Raw genomic sequence first — 19,474 nt, 5'->3', positions numbered from 1 at the left:
GAAACGTTTAAAAATCATGACAATGGTATCGTAGAAACAGAAAAGACCACTGTAGATCATTTAAAAAACATGAAAACAGCATCGTAGAAAGCTAACAGATCGCTGTATAGATTGAAACTATGAATACGCAATTTTGCTAGTCCCTACAAAAAAATTAACCTTTCTTTTTGTGACATCTGTCAAAGTGAAAAAGCAATGTCTAAAATATTTTCACATAATAATTTCATTATGTTTTTAATTGTTATTTAATCGCTTTGGGAAAACAATTTGTTTCAGAATTTGTTTCGTAATTCGTTTAAAATTTATTTTCTAGATACGTTTTAAAATAGTTTGAAATGGTTTCCCAATGGTTTCCCATTCGCTTCCACTTTGTATCATTTTTGAGCTTATCAAACAAAATTAAATTACAATCGTTTCCAAATCCAAATTATCTGTAAACGATTTTTAAACATGTTGATATAATCTTAAAACGATCATAATCGTTTCAATTCGTATAAAATGTGAAACGATGATTGAGATAGTCCCTTGGCTAGATTCTTGTGTTGTTTTAGCACACATTTGCAATATCGCCTTTTTGCCAGGAGTTTCGTAATGGCTTTTCCTATTATGGTTCCATTCAGTGTTTTATAACTTACGTGACAGGTAAGTCTTTCTGCCACCAAATGGGTTAAGAAGCCAAGAATTATTTTTACGCGTTTAAGTCTCTCAGATCACACAATAGCAAATATTTAGACCCCCCCCTGCTGCCTTGTCTCGCTAGCTATGCTTGTACACAAATATTTATGACTAAAGAAATCTTTTTCTTATTTCGTCCCTTTGTAATTCTACTGAAACCAAAGTCGTGTGACAAGGCAAAATGGAATAAACTGCCTCAAAATTTGTGGGGTTGTAGCAGGTTTTTTAAACAGGTGTGCATAGTAAATGCACATATTCACATGCAATCATAAGGATTTAAGCATGCTGCCAATAGGTTAATAGCAAATCCAAAAGCTTTCCTAAACAATTATGAGTAAGAATAAATTTAGATTTCATTTAGTAGACTCAGGAATATGTGTTACATGTACATAATTGTTCTAGATGTTTATAATAGTAAATCTGTGACAAGCATTGCATGGCATGATGGGTGGTGACATGGAGTTGGTACGACAATTTAATAGCGAGGTTAGAACTTTTACTTTTATCTCTTTAATAGTAGCCGTAATTTGTCTGTCTGTCCGCAAAAAACGAACACGAAATGCGATATATAAAGGATGGGCAACCCCGTGGATTTTTCCACGGGTTAACGTCTAGTTATTAGATAATGTTAAATAACACAATTATTGTTCTACAGCTTTAGCCGATAGAACTTTAAAATGGGCTTCTTTTTTATTGCTGTTTTTACTATCGAGAATAGTGAAGCCGGAAGTGTACCAGTCTAGTGTGGCGGTACGTAAATTATTAGTGTTGATAACAGAACTACCCTGTTGAACAGTACAAAAGGAACAAAAACCTATTATTTTTACAAATAAATCAGTTTTAATTATTATTTTATGTTCAGTTGGCTTCGCCAGTTTCACCAAGCTACAACGATGGTTTGTTATTTTTTATTTGTGTTTGCTTACAACATTCCATAACTACATAAAGGTATATAATGTAAGTAAAATCTCTGTTAGGTAAAACATCCAAATTAATTGTGATTCATATCGCATGCTTATCATAAAATAACTCACAAAGGCCGCTTACAATTTTTAGAGCTGTTCTATATGCCATGCCTGTCAGTGACTAAAATTTCGAAACATCTTGGTGATGTATATAATCCACCAGCTCTTTCTCTAAAAAGGTTGAAATAACAAAAAATGTGAATGTCACACAATTTTTCACTATGATTGTTTGCTAAATTCAACTCATTTTCAGATTGCAGGGTTGTATTTGCTTTTTGTACCTTTTCTCCAAGATGACAGAATGATTTCATTTCACTTCTTCAGAAAAATTTAGATCTCTCTCCCTATATTATTGCTGCCATTAACCGAAACCTACTGGAGCATGAAGCGATGTGATTGTGCCGCTGAGCAAACTAAAATGCTTGATCAGCATCACCAATGTAACTGGAAACAAGTGTAGTGTTATCCAGTATGGCATAGTCATAGTCAAAATTTATAATCTATGGCAGTGAAAAGGCATTTACTGCCACAACATCCAGGATCTGGAGTTTATGTAGCATATTTTTCTTTTTGAAATTCAATACTTGGAAAGAATGGAGGAGGATAATTGGGTAAGAAAGTGTAGAGACTTGATAGTTCCTGGTGCAAAGCCCAGAGGCAGACCGAGAAAGACTTGGCAGGAAGTTATAAGGACAGACTTGATACAGCGAAAGTTGAGTTTAGATCTAACACAGTCTAGATCAAATTAGAAGAGGGTCATTAATATACCCCGTCCAATCCGTTCTAGCATGGAAAACGGATGTTAAGCCAAGAATGATGATGATGATGAATATAAATTCAAAAGGATATATAGCTGGAGTGAATTTAAATTCTGCTAGAGTTTATATAGGGGTCTTCTTTAAAGTTATATCCCTATTACTTTAGCTATCTTCAATATACGAGAACAAGCCACCAATATCAAAAGCTAAAATGGCATCTATTACAAGATATGCAGTCAAAGCTTTGAAGGTATGCTTTTTTATATTGTGTGAATGCAACAGCATAGCAATTTAATTTATATTTTTCATATTTTTATTTTTAGTACTACAAGCACATTGTTCATAGTGTGGAGAAATTCATTCATAAGGTAAGAAAAACATTTAGTACTCTCAAAAAATGTATGAATTATGTATTATGTATAGGGTGTTGATTTTTTTGGTTGTTTTTATGTTAGTGCCATGACGAATACAAAATCTGTGGTTTATATGTGCTGGACTCCATAATTAGACAATCCAGACATCAGGTATTTGAAATTTATTAGAAATTACTTCCAAAATGAGGCCACCCTTAAAAAATTGTTCGCTCTGCTGTAACCCTAACTCGAAAAAAAATAACTTAAGTCAGCCAGTCTGGGAAATTTTTTTTTTTGGTCCTCTTTCCAGACAATAAAACCCTCGTCAACGCAAAATTTTGTCCAACACGTGATGTAATACGGCGCCTAACAGTTGTTCACGTTCCTCAAACCTACTCGAAACCACTTTTTTAAGATAACATAGTCTTGCGATTTTAATTTTGATCTGAAAAGACCTGGGTACGAGGTTGATGATTTCCTTTTCTCATGAACTACAAGTCCCATTGACCACTCTTCCTGCAGTGTACTTCGTTAAGTGAGTAATGATCAATTATCAACTTACTTTTCGCATTCATTCATTTTTTTTATTCCTTACCCAAGGTTGATACAGGTGAATAGGCGGTAGACAAAATAACAATGAAACCTTCAACCTCCTTCCTGGGATTTTTTTTTCGATTGACATTTTCCAGACTTGTCATTTATCGTCCAAAAAAGTGTTAAAGGCAAAACCAACCCACATGGAATAAGTGTGTGACTACCAGACAAATCTGTCACATTATCACTATCATTATCACTATACTTACGTAGTTTTTATTGATAATAAAGCCTGGCACAGGTGTTGAACCTGCTGCTCTTATTTCGTGTGAATATTTGTGAGCATAACAACAGCAAAAAAAAATCAGTTGGCGATTTACGTAAAATCGAGTCAGGCTGGTGAAAAAGGTCTGAAAAAAGAATTCGTAACTATTGATACACTTTTTATTCAGGGTCTTAACCCTGAGAATTTTACTTTATTTTAATCTTATTAATGACTTCTTATTTTTAGTTTGGTCCTGATAAAGACCTTTTTGGTCCTCGATTTCAAAAGAATATCAAGCTGTTATTTCAGCATATTTTTCAATGTCCTCCTGAAGATAAGGTAGGAAAGGGTAATTAAAAATCATGTAAAATTTACAAAGAAGCACAATCTTTACTTTTTTAAAACAACAGTAATGCATTTTTCTTCCAGGATTTATAGGAAAGGTGTGCAACAATAGCCGTGTTAATTACAGCACATGCAAAATTCCAAACTTATAAGAATTCGATGACATATATCTGAAGGCACAGCCTAATACTTTCTGTAGATTTTTTCTAACACAACTACCCAAATTTTACAAAAAAAAGGATGTTCCTAATAAAATTTGTGCATTTTGATTAAGACAGTTTGAAATGAAAAGAAAGATCCAAGATTTCTTAAGTTTAGTTTCAGGACTGTACATATGTTCTTTGTAGCCAAAGATTGTTCGTGTGCTTAATCTGTGGCAGAAAAATGGAATATACCCGCCTGATGTCATATCACCTCTCATTGACATGGCATCAACATCGTCAAAAGTTCTAGCTGCATCAATTCAAAGACAAAAGAAAGCTAGGGCTACAGCTTCGAAGCACGATCATCATCGTCATCATCATGAACACCATGTTGAATATGATGATTTAGAGATTGATGATGATTTACCAGTTAGCCAAAACAATAAGAAACAAGTACAAATGTCTCAAGATGATGAAATACAAGTTCTAAAGGTACTAAATTTGCAATTTATTTTTGTGATAAATTTGTTTTTACCTAAGTTGTTGTAATCTGTTCTGTTTTTGTTCTTTAGGCACAGCTTGAACAACAACGTAAACAGCAGGAACTTTTACAACAGCAACTGCAAATGCAAATTATGGCAACCAAACAACAGTCACTCCAACTTCAGTTGCAGCAGCAGCAAATGCAAACGAAAATACCAGCACAAACTCAGCAAAGTGCTAACCAGGAGGTAAAACTTTTTTTAACCTGTCTATCAGAGTAAATGTAGTTTGTTTTGGTTTTCACAAAGCTGACATGATTAAGTAAATTAACTTTAGTCATGTCAGGAGTTTTTTTACTAGCCTAGAAATTAATAAAAAAGGCCTGTAAATTCACACTGCAATTTTGTGATGTTCTCCAAATCAAAGCAACTAATAGCTTGTGTATTATCTATCTGAAATGCATGTAATCAGGCCTATCAATAAGGGGAGAGCAATTGCTCTTGCTCACGCAAAGGCTCTCCCAATTCTAAGAAATGAGAAACTAGCTGAGCCATTAATTGCTCCCCCAATTCCAAAAAAAGTTTTTCTGGCTGAGCAATATCAATTCATCTCACATGGAAATCAATGTTCTCTTTCTTATAATTAAAGTAAAAAAGAACCAAAATATATAAAAAAAATAAAATAAAATAGATAAAAAGACTTTGTGATAAAATATGCGTTTACAAACTTATTCTATTTATTCAGATTGCTCGCCAAGTATAAATTATTGTAACCTTGGGGGAGCGATTTATTGCTCTGGTGTTATTTTCTTATTGATAGGCCTGTGTAATCAAACTTCAAATATATTTTAGATGCTAAGTAACCCATCAGCGGATTTGCTATCTCAAATTCAGGAGCTGACACAACAATTAGAAAGAGATAAAACAGCTCTTGCTAATATATCTAGCAGCAACGATGGTCAGCAACAGCAGCAAAATCAACCTCAGCAGCAACAACAACAACAGCCGGGTTCTGTGGAGAATCAAACACAATTCTTAGAGAACTTCCAACATCTTATACAAACAGCTAAAGGTATAATACAAAAAGACCCCAGACAGCAAAGTGGTCATGATGTTCCCCAAAGTCATGAAACAGAACCTAGTCCAAAGTTTAATCAGGTATATTAACTTTATTTTTTTGCCTTTTTTAGTCTAATTTCTAAATTTTTTTATCTATCAAAAGAGTACTAAGGTAGGTTTATTAAGATTTATTAATTATTTGGGTCAGTTGCCAAAGTTAAATTATAATTAATGTTTCATTTTAACTAAAATACCATCTCACTTTCATCACAAAAGTTAATATCCTGTAGTAGTTAAATGAAAAAAAAGGGGGCAGAATTTTTTAAAGATTTTCTGTACCAAAAAAATGGGACTATTTGTCCAAATGTGACAGTTGAATAGAAAAGCTATTCAAAGATTCTTATTATGAGAAGCAACGGGCATGATATAAAACATGGTGACTGATCCAGTTTTGATTGACACAGAAAAAGCTTGAAGTTTAGTGCTTTTAGCCAGTAGCTGGAATTGTGGAATTTTTCATTGTGTTTTCTTGCAACAATTTAAAATTATGTTATAAAATTGTAGCTATGTATTTTGTAAAGGATAAATTAAAAATTATTCTGTACATCTTTTGATGTCATAAGACAAAAGTTAATGCTGTTTACATGAAACCTACAGTAATCTCAAACTGCATCTAACCATTTTGATCCACAGTATGTTTCTTAGGACTGTTTCCTTACAGTCTCTATCACTTCAGGCGAATCAAAATTTCAGTGGAATTTTACTTTTATCAAATTGCCATAAGTGAAATGTTAAATTGTTTCAAGATCTCAATGTAAACATTTAACCTTGAAGTAGAGTGCAGTTTCCAATAAGTGCATGCATGAATACAAAGGATTTGACCCTTTACAGGGCACCTCTGGTATTAAATTCAACCTGAAGTGAAACATCATGGAACAGCGCACTTCAGACTGTGTTGTGTTTAATTTTACTCATGTAAAAAAAATTTGAGCGTATGTTGTTCTAGTTTTTTTGACTCCTGTGTTAAAAATTTGTTAATTTGCATTATTTACTACCATTTTACATGATGAAAATCGAAGTAGAATGCTTGGTAAAAGGGTTTGTTACATTTTTCTGTTTGTGTTTGGTTTTGTTCTTACTGTATTTCCATGCACACAGAGGCCAAAGGGGAAAAAATGTAAATTGCTTTTAAGCAGTGAATAAAAACAAGTGTAGTCTTGCTGTAAATTGTGTTTCAATGAACTTCCTTAAACCATCTCAGGCTTTGCTGGACAATACATTTGAGTATGAAGAAGAGAATGGTTTCAATGGTGGTCAAAACGAGAGGATGAAAGAAGAAGATAACAGACACCCAAGGTTTGTATGCGGACATAGCTTTTTAATGGAAGTCGAGAAGGGACAATATGTAAATTTTAATTCAAAATCTTTTTTAAAATGCACAAAAAAATTTTTAATACACAAAATTTTGATCAAAATGTAAGAATGTATTTCGATAAGATACATTTGTAGTTTATTTTTGAAATGACAACACTGTTGATGTAAGTTTTTGATTGTGCTTTTGCTTGTGAAAAGTTTTCATATTTTAATGTAACCCAAAACCCGTTTAAAATTTTTAACAAAATAAAAAAAATTGTGGAATTAAGTTTGCTGATAGGACCTACAGAATTTCGAAATGTGGAATAAAGAATGAGATTGCACACATTTTTCTTGAAATTTCAGAATTTCAGAAGCTCTTGTTTTCTTCTTATTTCTAAAGTCAATTTTATATTGAATTAACAGAGAAATTGCAATGGAACTGAAAACAGGTAAATAAAATAAAAGATTGCGAATGTATGGGGTTGTTTAAAAAATGTGGAATTTAAGTTCGCAATTATAGCCAAATTTGGATTAATTTTACTTTCATTTTTTCTGTGATTTTTTTCCCTGCTTTTATTTCATTCCTTTACGGTATTTAGTTTTGTACTTCCACTATCAAGTTCTCTTTTCATTAAACAGGTTAACTTAAAAGTTTAAAAAAATGACAAAAAACTTTGCTTAAATTTTGTTTTTTAAATTACTAAAAATGTCATAATTGAAATTTCTATAGACATAATTCATTTTTAGTTTTTTCAAACAATCGTACACAATCAAAATTGGTTGCAAGACTTTTTCTATCCGGAAATTAATTTTAATGATTTTTGCAATGTTCTAAAAGATATTATGACGTTGTTGTGGACTAGAAAGACTAAATTTTTTCAATCCTGATTGTAGAATCAAGTTTCTTAGATAAAATTGATTTATATATTTTGAATTTTGATTAAATTTCAGTTCTTTAAAAACGATTTTCGTACTTTCAAAAATATGTGTTAATTTCAAAATAAATTTTAGTTCTTTAAAAAGATATATTTCAAACCAGTTTTTTAAATTGTCTCTTTCCTGCCTCCGTATATTTTAGGTAAAATATATATAATTTCAGGTTTTAAGATATGTTTTGGATTTTTAACATATTTCTGTGTTAATTTCTGCAAATGAGAATAAACTGATGAAAATTATTTTAAGTTTTAAGTTGGAAAATAAAAAGTTGCTATTAGAAAGTCGATTTTATTTTCTGAAAACTACAAAATAATCCATTGCATGTAATTATTTTTTAACACAAATTAATTTGGGATACTGCTATAATTGGTATAATCTTTAAAACTTGTGTGCCTAGATGCTTTAAAACATTTTTCTTATCAGTTTTGCTATTTTTCAACAACAAGGAACTAACTAAGAATTAAACTAAAGTATTATGATACAAGAAGTAGTTTTTTTAAACCTGTAAAACACTAAAACTTTAAAGATACATTTTAGGATTAAGTAAAAAGGGGAAAATAGTGTGACCAAAAATTAAGTCATTTTTATTGAAATAGTTTATAAGTCCTAATCAGAAGTCAATTTTTTGTAACGGTTTTAATTTTTATTAAATTGTAATTTGAATAAAAAACATACTTTTAAATTAAAATGATATTTTCTAGTGTCATCATTTTACAAAAAAGTTTGCTATCTTTTGAAGACATCTGGATCTTAGTGAACAATTATTTTTTGCAAAAAAAAACACTTTTTTTATTGAGAATCTTATTTGGGGAATTAAGACTCTTTTATCATTCTTGCGAATTTCCTTTAAAAATATTTTCCTGAATCAAAAATGCTTGTCTAAATGTCTCTAAAAGTTTAGGCTTAAAATAGTTGCAACATATCCTTGCTAATCAATTCCTATAAAAATTTTACCAGTTTTTTGATAGAGGTTTATCTAGCATGGGTGAAAGTATATTTTATGACTAATAGCCTAAATTTATTTTAACCAGTTGTAAAATTGTGAAATATTCCAGTAAAGTCACCCTTTGGAAACATCCAGTAATAAAATACTGAAAACACTGAAATTAGATAGTAAATGGGAAAAAATAAAATTCACCAACATATCACTCAGAGTGCTAACGTTTTAAAATTTGTTAACGCATAATTTTCTTCTAGTAATACACATTTAATATACAATTAATTTATGCATTGAGAAGTTTAACTTGATTTCTAGAATTTCTGAAAAAAATGTTAAACTAATTGTAATAACATCTGTTGTCAATTGCACCAAATTTTAATTGAAATTTCGACTGCTGTACACTCTAAAGTGCCTTTAGTGGTAACAAATTTCAAAAATTAGGCATTAAAAATAATGGAAGATATTGTTTCACTTAATGCAACATTTGAGTTTAGCATTTTTCATGTTATAACAACTGCAGTTTTCAAATTACAGTTTTTTGATTAACATAAAATCCTTTACACAACTTTGATTTGTCAAGACCTATTAATTAGCATTGTTGTTTTGAATTTCAAAATGATCATACGTTTATTTATGCAAATAAAAAATAGCAAAAACAACAGTTACAATACTATCTGACCTCCTGTGTGCATGGAAATAGGTTAAGTACTGCCAGTATGTCTTACATATATGCACGTCATATATGTAAGATGTTACATGTTCTTTCTGTTGTTGTGTGCTGTGTTACAACAATTATGTTAGTGTCATTTGTTTTGTGTGACTTGTTGTTTTTGCTATGATTTAGTATTGTTACCTGTCAAAAATTTTCACCAAATGTTTGGTTACCCAGCTTTTTCAGGAAAGTTGGTATATGTGTAGTAAAAAGGTTAATGTTAAGCGATAAGTAAACTGCTGGGGCAACTGGAATTTTTTCTATGCACATGCAATGCCATTTAGTTGCATTGTTGCATGGCACTAGGCTTTTTTTCATGCATTGCAGCTTTTTGTTGTATGCACCATGCAACAGAAATGGTGAATAGGCTGCAGCATTTTTTCTTGCACCAATATAACTAACCAATAAAAAGCTCAGAATTTCATACAGAATATAAAACAAAGAACAAAAAACAGACAACTGCAAATTCTTTAAAAAAAATCGAGACTACACACATTCTTCGTCAATGTATTAGCTGTTTCACAACTCTATTTTCTTGCTTTTTTCCAATGAAATTGAAAATGTCATTATATACATCTGAAATCTGTTCTAAGAGGCATGTCAAAATAGACATGTAATTCTTTCTCTTTAAGGAGATTTTAAACATTGTTGCATGCATTTTGCTGCATATCCGTGGCCACAACAAACTGTTTTATGCCACAAAATCGCATTGCATCCACATTAATAAAATCACACTGTGGTCCCACCGCTTAACTGTCATCATGTGTTGTGTGTCAAGTAACAAAGTGTATGTATTCATTGTTAAGTATTGTGTTGTCTACTTACCAAGATTTTTGTGTCGAAATATTTTAGACAGAATTTGGTAACCATCATTTTAGGCAAGATAAAAGACTGGTTCTGCTCATTAAAACTAACCTCCCACTTCAAAACAACTTCAGATATGCATTTATAAGAGAGTAATAACTTAAATAAACAAGGTTAAACTAAAGTAAACAAGTTTAATCTAAATACTATGGAAATCCGATTGCCAGTTCTGTATAAAGCAGTAAGCAGCAAAGTGCTTTTGAAGTCGTTACTTTGCTTGTCAGCGAAACGTCCAAAATTGTATTAGGAGACTCACTGGTTAGTTAAATTTGGGCTTTTGGCATTGGATTTGGTGCTCCATCCAAAGCTCAGTCCCTAGAAACATTAAACATGGCTATAGTGGCTGTGAAATTCTATAGGTCGTCCCTTTTAAATAAGTAGGTCACCCACGACAAACTTAATTATGTCAAAATCAGAACAGTTATGTGAATAAAGAACTACAATTTTATTATAGCAAAAGTGACCGAAGTGGGGAAAAACACACACATGCCTAACCTGCCAATTGGTCTGTGATGAGTTTCCAATTACGAAAACGTCTGGCATTGCAACAACCATACTTTAGCCTGATAACTCAAAATATGCTGGTTATATTTATTAATAATTTAGCAGTTTGGTGCCCCTTTCAATAAAGATTGACCTAAATATTGCAAATGATATATATAGCACTCTTAATAAAAATTGAGCACAGATTCCTGTCAATGCAGGGAGATGAAGAAATAGTTATATGTAATTGGAATTGAAGGATTTAAATCTGATAAGTTGTCAGATTTTGATACATTAGTACATTTTGATACATTAGCTAGCTAGCCAGCTAGTTAAGGCAATAGTAAAAGATGATTTGTCAACCTTCCATGGGACATTCGATCAATGTGATCAATGTGAGATAACATACATAACATAATATACTCAAAAAAAATTTTTTTATAGATAGCTAACTATAGCTAAGATGTGAAAAAAATCTTCAGAGAACTTTTGTTTTCCCTTTACAAAATAATATTTTTGTTCCTGAGTCAAAATAATTATATTTAATATTTAAATGAAGGTTTAGTTAAATTTATTAAAATGTTGTTTTAAAAAATCCATGTCTATTGTTTTCTTAACTGCACTGACTGCACTTAGTGGAACGTAAAAAAAAAATATAAAAATTTGTGTTCATAATAAAAGCTTTGTCAGAGTTTTTCATGACCTGTGTTATTGCATGAATTAGTAAAGTTGTTTTTATCTTTATAGAAATAGAAATGTGCCTAGAGGTCTTCCAATGCAAGAGTTTGGATCATCACAGTATCAATCACAGGACTCTTCATTCATGCCTAAGCAGCCACTGCCTTTTCAATCTCATCAACCATCATTTCAACAGCAGCAGCAATCATTTCAACAACAACAGACTGAGCACTCATCACATCATCAGATGCCTCCGCATCATCTAAATCAGTTTGGTGATGATCAACCTCCACAAAAAAAGCCATTGCTTGACTTCCGAGAGGAATTCCAACAACAACAACAAATGGATGATGATGACGCCATGCAAATTGATAACGATGATGATTATCAGCAAGAGTTTTATCAACCAGGTGTGTACTAACTCTTCTGTGAATCCTAAAGTACCATTACATTTTTCTATAAGTGCAGTAAAATAACAAAATAGATTATTATATACAAATTTCTTTTGGTTCCACTTGCAAGAAAAAAAAGCAAAGTGACTTATGAATAAGGGCCGCCTGTTTATGTTTATTGAAATATTTTATTGTTTCATTATTTATGCTCATGTTTGATATTCGTGTGTGACCATTAAGGTGTATACTTGTTATAATTCGCATTTGGTAAATATATATATTTCTCAACTGTCAACATACTAGAATTTGCATTTATCTTTTTTTCCTACTTGTTTCCAATTTCAAGTATTTAATTTGTTTGTTGTTGACAGAAGATATTACTTTCCATGGTCTCTTAAACTTTGTCACTTCTAGTGTTAGCCCATGAAAAATACCACCAACCTAGCCCCTTTGCTTTTTTGATTATCCGTAGCATTACACAACCTTTTAAAACCTTTTCATAAGAAAAATAATCACCAAGCATTTTTTATTTTTACAAAATAATTTCCTGTGAAAAGTTTAAAAATAAATAAGTGGTTGCCAGATAAACCATGTAAAACATCCATGTGTATTGCTATACAGCACCGCCTCCTTTCAGTAATGTCCTGCTTTCCCACAACTTTGGTTTAAATAAAATCGCAGTCAGTATTAATGAGTGGTCTCAGTAGTTTTTAGACCTCCTTATTAATTGGATTGTTTTCATGAGGAACATTTGGCTGCACCATGTACAAAAGAGATGAAAACACATTCGATGAACAAGATAATATGCATAATTTCTCTTAATAATATTCCATCCAATCCAACCCACCCTAGCCAACACCCACCCCTCTTTTCCCTCAAAAAAGATAAAAAAACGAAGCTCAATGAAATATGGTAATGGCTGGGTCATAGGCGACGAAGGAGACTTTATGTTTCACTTTCATTTAACACGCTTGTCAACCTTTTTTTACTTAGACCAACCACTTCAAGATTCACATCAGAGGAAATCGCGATGGGGGCCACAACCGAGAGAAGATAGAAGTAGTGATGTAAGAGCGATTGACATTGTAAATGAAAGAGGAACTGCAGAGGATGAAGAAATAGAAAAAAGAAAACGAGAGAAGAGTGTCATGCCTCCTGCAATGCATAAAAGGATGACGGGTAATTTATAGTTTTTACACTTTGTGTTGACTAATATTCGCTTTCTTTTAAATTATTTATTTTCCTCAAAAATAAGAACTTGTTGGGAAAATTGATTCCAAAATAAAATATATCTCTATGAAACGAACATGAACTTTCATGGTTCAGTTTTTCTTTTGACCGCATGTAGTCATCGAATAATCACGAGGGGGGGACAATACTCTCCACCTCCGAGAATGTTAGTTTTCGTATGGCTGCAGAGAGAAATAAAAACACGTTCAAGGGACTTGCGTTTATTTCAATTATTTAAAATCAGGAAATTTATCATGAATTAAATTATACGATCATATTATCTTGCAATAAATTTATTTTCTGTTGAACAAAGAACCTCATGAACCACGACTCAAATAAACAATAATTTACCGAGTATACCAAATACAACAAGTGTGTATAGTAAACTAGTTATGGCACTTTTCTCAAAAAACATTGTCATAAATCCTCGTTTGTAAACGAGAACATAAAAAAACTGAAAAAATATTTCCGATATTTTTTCTCGGTACTGTGCGATAGCTACTACTTATTTTAGGAAAACCCGGATCTTAAAATTAAATGTTTCGGAATTAATGAGATCTTAGGCTTTGCGTAACATTTTGCTTGTCGACAAAATGTATGTTGCGATCAGCAATAGATTTCTTTTCTGAAAAAAAAACTGTCAACAGAAATATATTGTTTGTTTAGTTGCTAGTACGACGATATGGATTGGTCGATTGCCAAAAGGTTGTCATCCTGATGTTGTTCGAAATGCGTTTTCTGAATTTGGTGAAATTAAAAGTATTGATGTAAGTAAATAGCTTATTATGTGACAAAAAATTTCCTTCTCGTCAATAGCAAAAGTGAATTGTCAGATTTTTCGCTTGATCATGTAACAAAAATCTCTCTTCTAATGAATAGCTTAATCGTGTAGCAAAATCGATGCTTCAAATTATTAACAAAATCGTGTAGCAAAAACCTCTCTTCTGATAAAGAGCCTAAACCTCTCTTCTGATAAAGAGCCTAATTGTGTAGTTAAAGTGTCTGTAGACCATAGTTTCTGTTTTCTTAAGAATACCTTTAATGTGGTGTTTGTAAAACAAAGTTCTTTATGCATTCTTTTGACATCCTTTCAATATCTAGTTAATTGACGCCCGTGGTTGCGCCTTTCTTACAATGGGAAATAGATACGAAGCCGATAGAGCATTACGAAACTTAAGGTACGAAAGGCTTGATGGATATGATGTGAAGGTATGTTTCTGACATCTGGACACATTTCTCATTAGGCTTATATCTGCTGGCTTTACTGAAGGTCTGACCTGCACTATTCTTTGGAGTGCGACGACTCTACTTTTTACAGCAGTCACATATTGTACAGCGTCTGATCTTCCAGATTATAAAAAGCGTCATTTGATTGTACGACATGTGTAGTGACTGCTGAAGACTATTAGTAGACCTCTACTCGCTAGGCTTTTTGATACATTCGTTTAGGAATTTAAGTTAAAACATTTGTACCCTAAAAAAGAGGTTCTGTCCTACTGTTTATTTGTTTATTTGTTATATATGTCCACTACCTCGTTAGAAAAGAAAGAATTGTGTTCTATGATGAGCATGTTCTGTAGAAAAGAAAACCTCTAGATATCAAATCTATGACTTAATTGGTCAAGTGTTTTTATTATACTTGTTCTTTGTAACCTTTTTTTCTTTAAACACCAGCATTTTATTGGTAAACAAAACTTTTCTAGATGGCATGGGGCCAACCAAGAGAATTGCAAGAGTTCTCGAAATTTTGGGAAGAATCATTCGGTGCAGCATTTATACCATGGGACATGGTTAAAGAGTACCACTTAAGCGCATTGTCAGAAAGCTGTATTATTGCTGAAGACACTCTCCCACCTGGAATGTCTCTACATAAACGTGAGTTTAAATGCTTGATTAATGTTTTTTTTTGTTTGTTTTTTTAATTTAATCATATTTTCCTTCTGTTATGTGACCTAGATCCTGTTGAAGATCCGAAAGGAAACCAGAATGTAAATCATCAGCCTCCAATATGGCCAAGACCTGCAATGATGCCGCCTCCGCCCCCCGGTATGTTGCCGCCGATGGGAATGCTTCGGATGTTTCCGATGGGTTTCCGTCCACCTTTACGTCCACTTCCACCTCAAAATGTTCTTCCACGAGCAGATATACAACAAAGTAATTCTGGTGGGCCGAGAGCACCACTGCTTCAAGGTCCTGAAGATCCCCGTGGTCCCAACGAGCCTAACATATCAATAGCCAACTTGTTTCCACGCAGTAATGCACCACTTAATGTGGGTGGAAGACCTCTTTTCTTAGGTAGACCGCCGTTTAACATTTCTGGTCAGCCGCGATTCAATGTCATGGGTAGTAACGAAATATTTAATAGACCAGCATTTCAGATTCACCAACCGATACGTCCAGTTGGTGTCAGAGAAAGTATACCACATCAAGCTGCTGTAATGCAGGGTGGTAACCAACCACCATGGCCACCAGTTTCTCAGCAAGTAAACACATGGATAGACGTTAAAAAGGATGAGTATGAACTAAGAAATGCGTCAGAGAATGTTAATAAAGAAGTTCGTCCAGAAGACGAATTTATTGGTAATAAAATACCTACTCTGGCAAGCAAGGTTGAGGATTCAGTTGCGGATAAACACTGGCGTAAACAAGAAAATACGCAAAGCAGTCCTGAGAAGTTAAAAGAAGAGAAAGAAAAGAGATACCGTGAATCTGACAATAACAAAGATGGTAGAAGCGAGCGAAGAGATCGTTATGACCGAAGAGACGACCGCTCTGATCGGCGCGATCGAGGCCGTGTTGATTTTCGTGAACGGGAAAGTCGAGACGATAGAAATCGCAGAGATCGGGATAATCGTGGCGAAAGAAATCGCTATGACAGAGATAGTCGTGACGCACGCGAAAATAGGAGTCGTTTTGATAGGGATGATCGCGATAGTCGTGGCGAAAGATATTCCAGAGAAGATCGAGATGGTAGACAACGTGATAGGTTTGGCCGAGATGAGTTTGGAAGAGATGAAGACCGAAGTCGAAGAAATGAGAGAGATAGAAACAAATCCCGTGATCGCGACTCTCACAAAAGTCGTTCTCCAAGACCAGACCGAGGTTTCACCATTGTCGATAAGGAAACCAAGGAACCAGATCAGGTAACCAAAGAACCTGATCAGGTGTTTAGATCAACCTTTCAATTGGTTTCTTCAGAAAATCAAAAAGAGAACGTGTCGAACTCAAATGCTGACACAAAGCCTTTTCAACCATTTGCCGTAGTTCCCTCCACTGCAGATGCAACCGAAGAAAATGTTACGGGTGAAGAGACTATTTCACCCGGGAAAGAGAATTCTGCCGTATCTGAACATGTTATAAAAGATGAAAGTACAACGGATGAAAAAGGTTTGACTGTTTACATATTAACAGGCGGGCCCGTATTGATCTTCTCTGTAATATCGATATTCTGTCCGTGAATGAAAAAAAAGTCATTTTGCGGACACTCGAGATAGCAAATGCGATATATTTTTATCTACTTTGTTTCGACGTGCGAATTCCGGTAAAATTTAAAGCACGTGTGATCCCGTGGCTAACGACTAAGATCTATAATTACCCATAGGATTAGGATGGTTCTAATCCCTGTGTTTTTAATTATTAGCTTCGTAGAACATGCGATTGTGATTCAAAAGCTGTAGTGACAGCAGTGATTTGAGCGATTTTCTCTTAAAAGTCGATTATTGTACAAAGAGACTTTTAAGTAAACATCCCTCATAAGTTAAATTATATGTTATTCTTTCAGTTAACGAAACTATTGCAGACCCGTCAAGCGAATTGTATGATCCGTTGGAAGCTGCTATGTCGCCGGATGACAAAGAGAGTGAACATGTGGAACCACAAGATGAGCAGCAAACAGAAAACAAGGACGATGCCATGCCTCAAGCTGTAATAGATCCAACGCCTGAAGCTGCGATAGATGCTACCACATTGGAAAATGTTAGCCAAGACTCTTCACAAGATGTAAGTTCGAACAGTCAAGCTCAGCAGATTACTGGAGAGGAAATTCAGGATACGCATGACTCTCCGATTTTTCCGTTAGACAATAAATCCGAAGCCATATTCGAAGACACTACCAATGGCGATAAAGAAAATGCAGAACTGGAATTAAAGTCTGACTAACGAAGAATTGGGACCAGCGTATTGAAATTGACTAGTGTCTGACGTACTGCTTTTCATCCCCTGTTATAAGTTCGTGTTTTTCGCAGTACAAGGTTAAAGGCTTATCGGCTTCCGGCTAAATGTACCAGAGTATGTCTACCTTGCAAAAACCCTAATGAGTGAGAACGAAATAAATAATCTTTCTCCAGCATTGCGTTATTTTTTTTTTAATTATTTTTAGTTATTATTTCGAAAGATGTCTTCTCTAAGAAATTTTCTTTGTGTTTGTCTTAAATGTTTTTAATATTTGCTTTCTACTTGTTCTACTTTTTATTAGTCTGTGAAACTATATTTAAAATTCCTTTTTTGATGTAAAAACAGTTTTCAATAATTTTTCTTGCAAAAGCATTTGTAACATTCCAGCGTTGGTACTTAGACAAGATTGATGTTTATACTTGTGAGAACTTCTTCGACATATACACGTGAACTCAGCCAAGCGTAACTTCGTCGCATGGTACGATGCCTAATTCCCGTATTTATACAATGTCAAGCTGAGTCCCTTATTTTTACCAACACATGCCGATATAAAATGTTGTATTTTATATTTTAGAAATATTATTAAAAAGTTTCATTTCTGTACGTGATTTTGAGAGAAATACAATCAATTTTTAAAATGGTACTCCCGCTGTCTGTTTTTGTGTGCGTGGTTTATGTGCATATTTTTTAGTTTTTTAAGTGTAAACAAATCACGTGACCTATTTAAATTGGTTTACTGAAATATTATTGCTTAAAATTTTTATCAATTGGGTGTTTATCAAGATCCTTCAATATACTGAATTTCTAATTTAACGTGTTTTTTTACTTGAATGAAAAATATATGAAAGAAAATTTCACGCCCAGTTTGCGGTTTTCGGATGTTTAAACCGTCAAAAATTATGAATGAGAGATAAAATATTTATTTCCACTGTTGTGAAAAACATGTCAGGAAAGTATTGAATGGATGAGGCTCCACTTTCACCTGTTGATATATGATACTACAATCTATTTACTATGCTAAATATGACTTAAAATAGAAAGTTTTATTTACAATAAATAGGAAGATTAAAGTGTTCTAATAATGGGGTATTTCTGAATTTGTTCGTATATTGTTTTCATGTATAAGGGTAATGGTGTGATCACACCTAAAAATTTCGAAATAGTAAATAAGAACTTGTCTTGTTTTATGCAGAAAAACCAACAATTCGTTCGCATCTTCTACTAACTTGAATGTTAGTGTTAATATTTTTTTATCTAATTTTTAAAATTTTGGTGGCATACCTAATTAAATAGTTTTCAAGCAAGAAATTTATTTTAGTTGTTTAATATATTTCACTCATTATTCCAATTTTATTTCTCTAAAATATTTATTTTCTTTGCTAGATATTTCATCCATTATTCCAATTTTAATTTATCCAAAATATTTATTTTCTTTGCTAGATAATTTTATTTTGTTTGTTTTTGTTTAAAACTCCGCCTTACTTTGAACTTCGATTTAAACGTGGCGAATTTAAAAAAAACTTAAATATTACAGTTACTTTTTTGTTAAATTAAAAATATTCCCTAAGGGTGTATATTTTAAAAGTTGTAAATAATTTCTGCTTAAACGCCTAGAAGGACCTCCTTTATACACGTTAAGAATTTATAACCTCGGCTTCCGGCTGATTTAATCGCGAAATTAAAGTTACTTTTTTCGGGTTTCTTAAAATAGAATTTCGGAGAAGCCGCAACTTTCGATCAAATAATTTTTTATTTCTTAATTTAACCCAGTAGGCGCAACATTTTAACGAAAATGCCTGTAGCTACATGCTGAGCAAAAAAGTAGCTATTCTCAAAATATCTTGATCGCAAAATCAAACCAAGCTGAGTAATTCCTGAAAAAGAATTCTTTACAATATGCTTAAAAAAAATAAAAATTATTTTGCGTTTTCCTAATTCCCCTTACTATGTCCACCGCTAAAAGATGACGGCGGTATTTATCAAAGATTTTGTTCACGGCGCTGGCAAAGGAGGAAGAAAAAAATATTAAACATTTAAAAAGGTTTTTGTCATTGCACATGCTCGGCGTCAGTAAATAAATCACCTAAGTTTTTTGTGTGAATTATTATGTGTATATTTATGATACACTTTT

At 32.9% G+C, this 19,474-nt stretch overlaps 1 protein-coding gene across 1 annotated transcript; it reads left to right on the top strand.

The window, feature by feature from the left end:
* Nucleotides 1-1,051: 1,051 nt before the first annotated feature.
* LOC130644519 (SR-related and CTD-associated factor 4-like) lies at nucleotides 1,052-17,986 on the top strand. Its single transcript, XM_057450161.1, has 16 exons — nucleotides 1,052-1,161; nucleotides 2,565-2,648; nucleotides 2,722-2,766; nucleotides 2,854-2,922; nucleotides 3,797-3,889; nucleotides 4,243-4,530; nucleotides 4,611-4,769; nucleotides 5,373-5,678; nucleotides 6,841-6,935; nucleotides 11,618-11,958; nucleotides 12,934-13,119; nucleotides 13,837-13,937; nucleotides 14,272-14,379; nucleotides 14,874-15,045; nucleotides 15,127-16,557; nucleotides 16,952-17,986. The coding sequence occupies exons 1-16, from the start codon at nucleotides 1,117-1,119 to the stop codon at nucleotides 17,326-17,328; spliced, it is 3,900 nt and encodes a 1,299-aa protein (XP_057306144.1). The 5' UTR covers nucleotides 1,052-1,116; the 3' UTR covers nucleotides 17,329-17,986.
* Nucleotides 17,987-19,474: the final 1,488 nt, after the last annotated feature.

Source organism: Hydractinia symbiolongicarpus, chromosome 5 (genome assembly GCF_029227915.1).
Source record: "Hydractinia symbiolongicarpus strain clone_291-10 chromosome 5, HSymV2.1, whole genome shotgun sequence".
Lineage (NCBI taxonomy): Eukaryota > Metazoa > Cnidaria > Hydrozoa > Anthoathecata > Hydractiniidae > Hydractinia > Hydractinia symbiolongicarpus.
The sequence above is the reverse complement of the archived record's forward strand: the minus strand, read 5'-3'. Positions and strand labels throughout refer to the sequence as shown.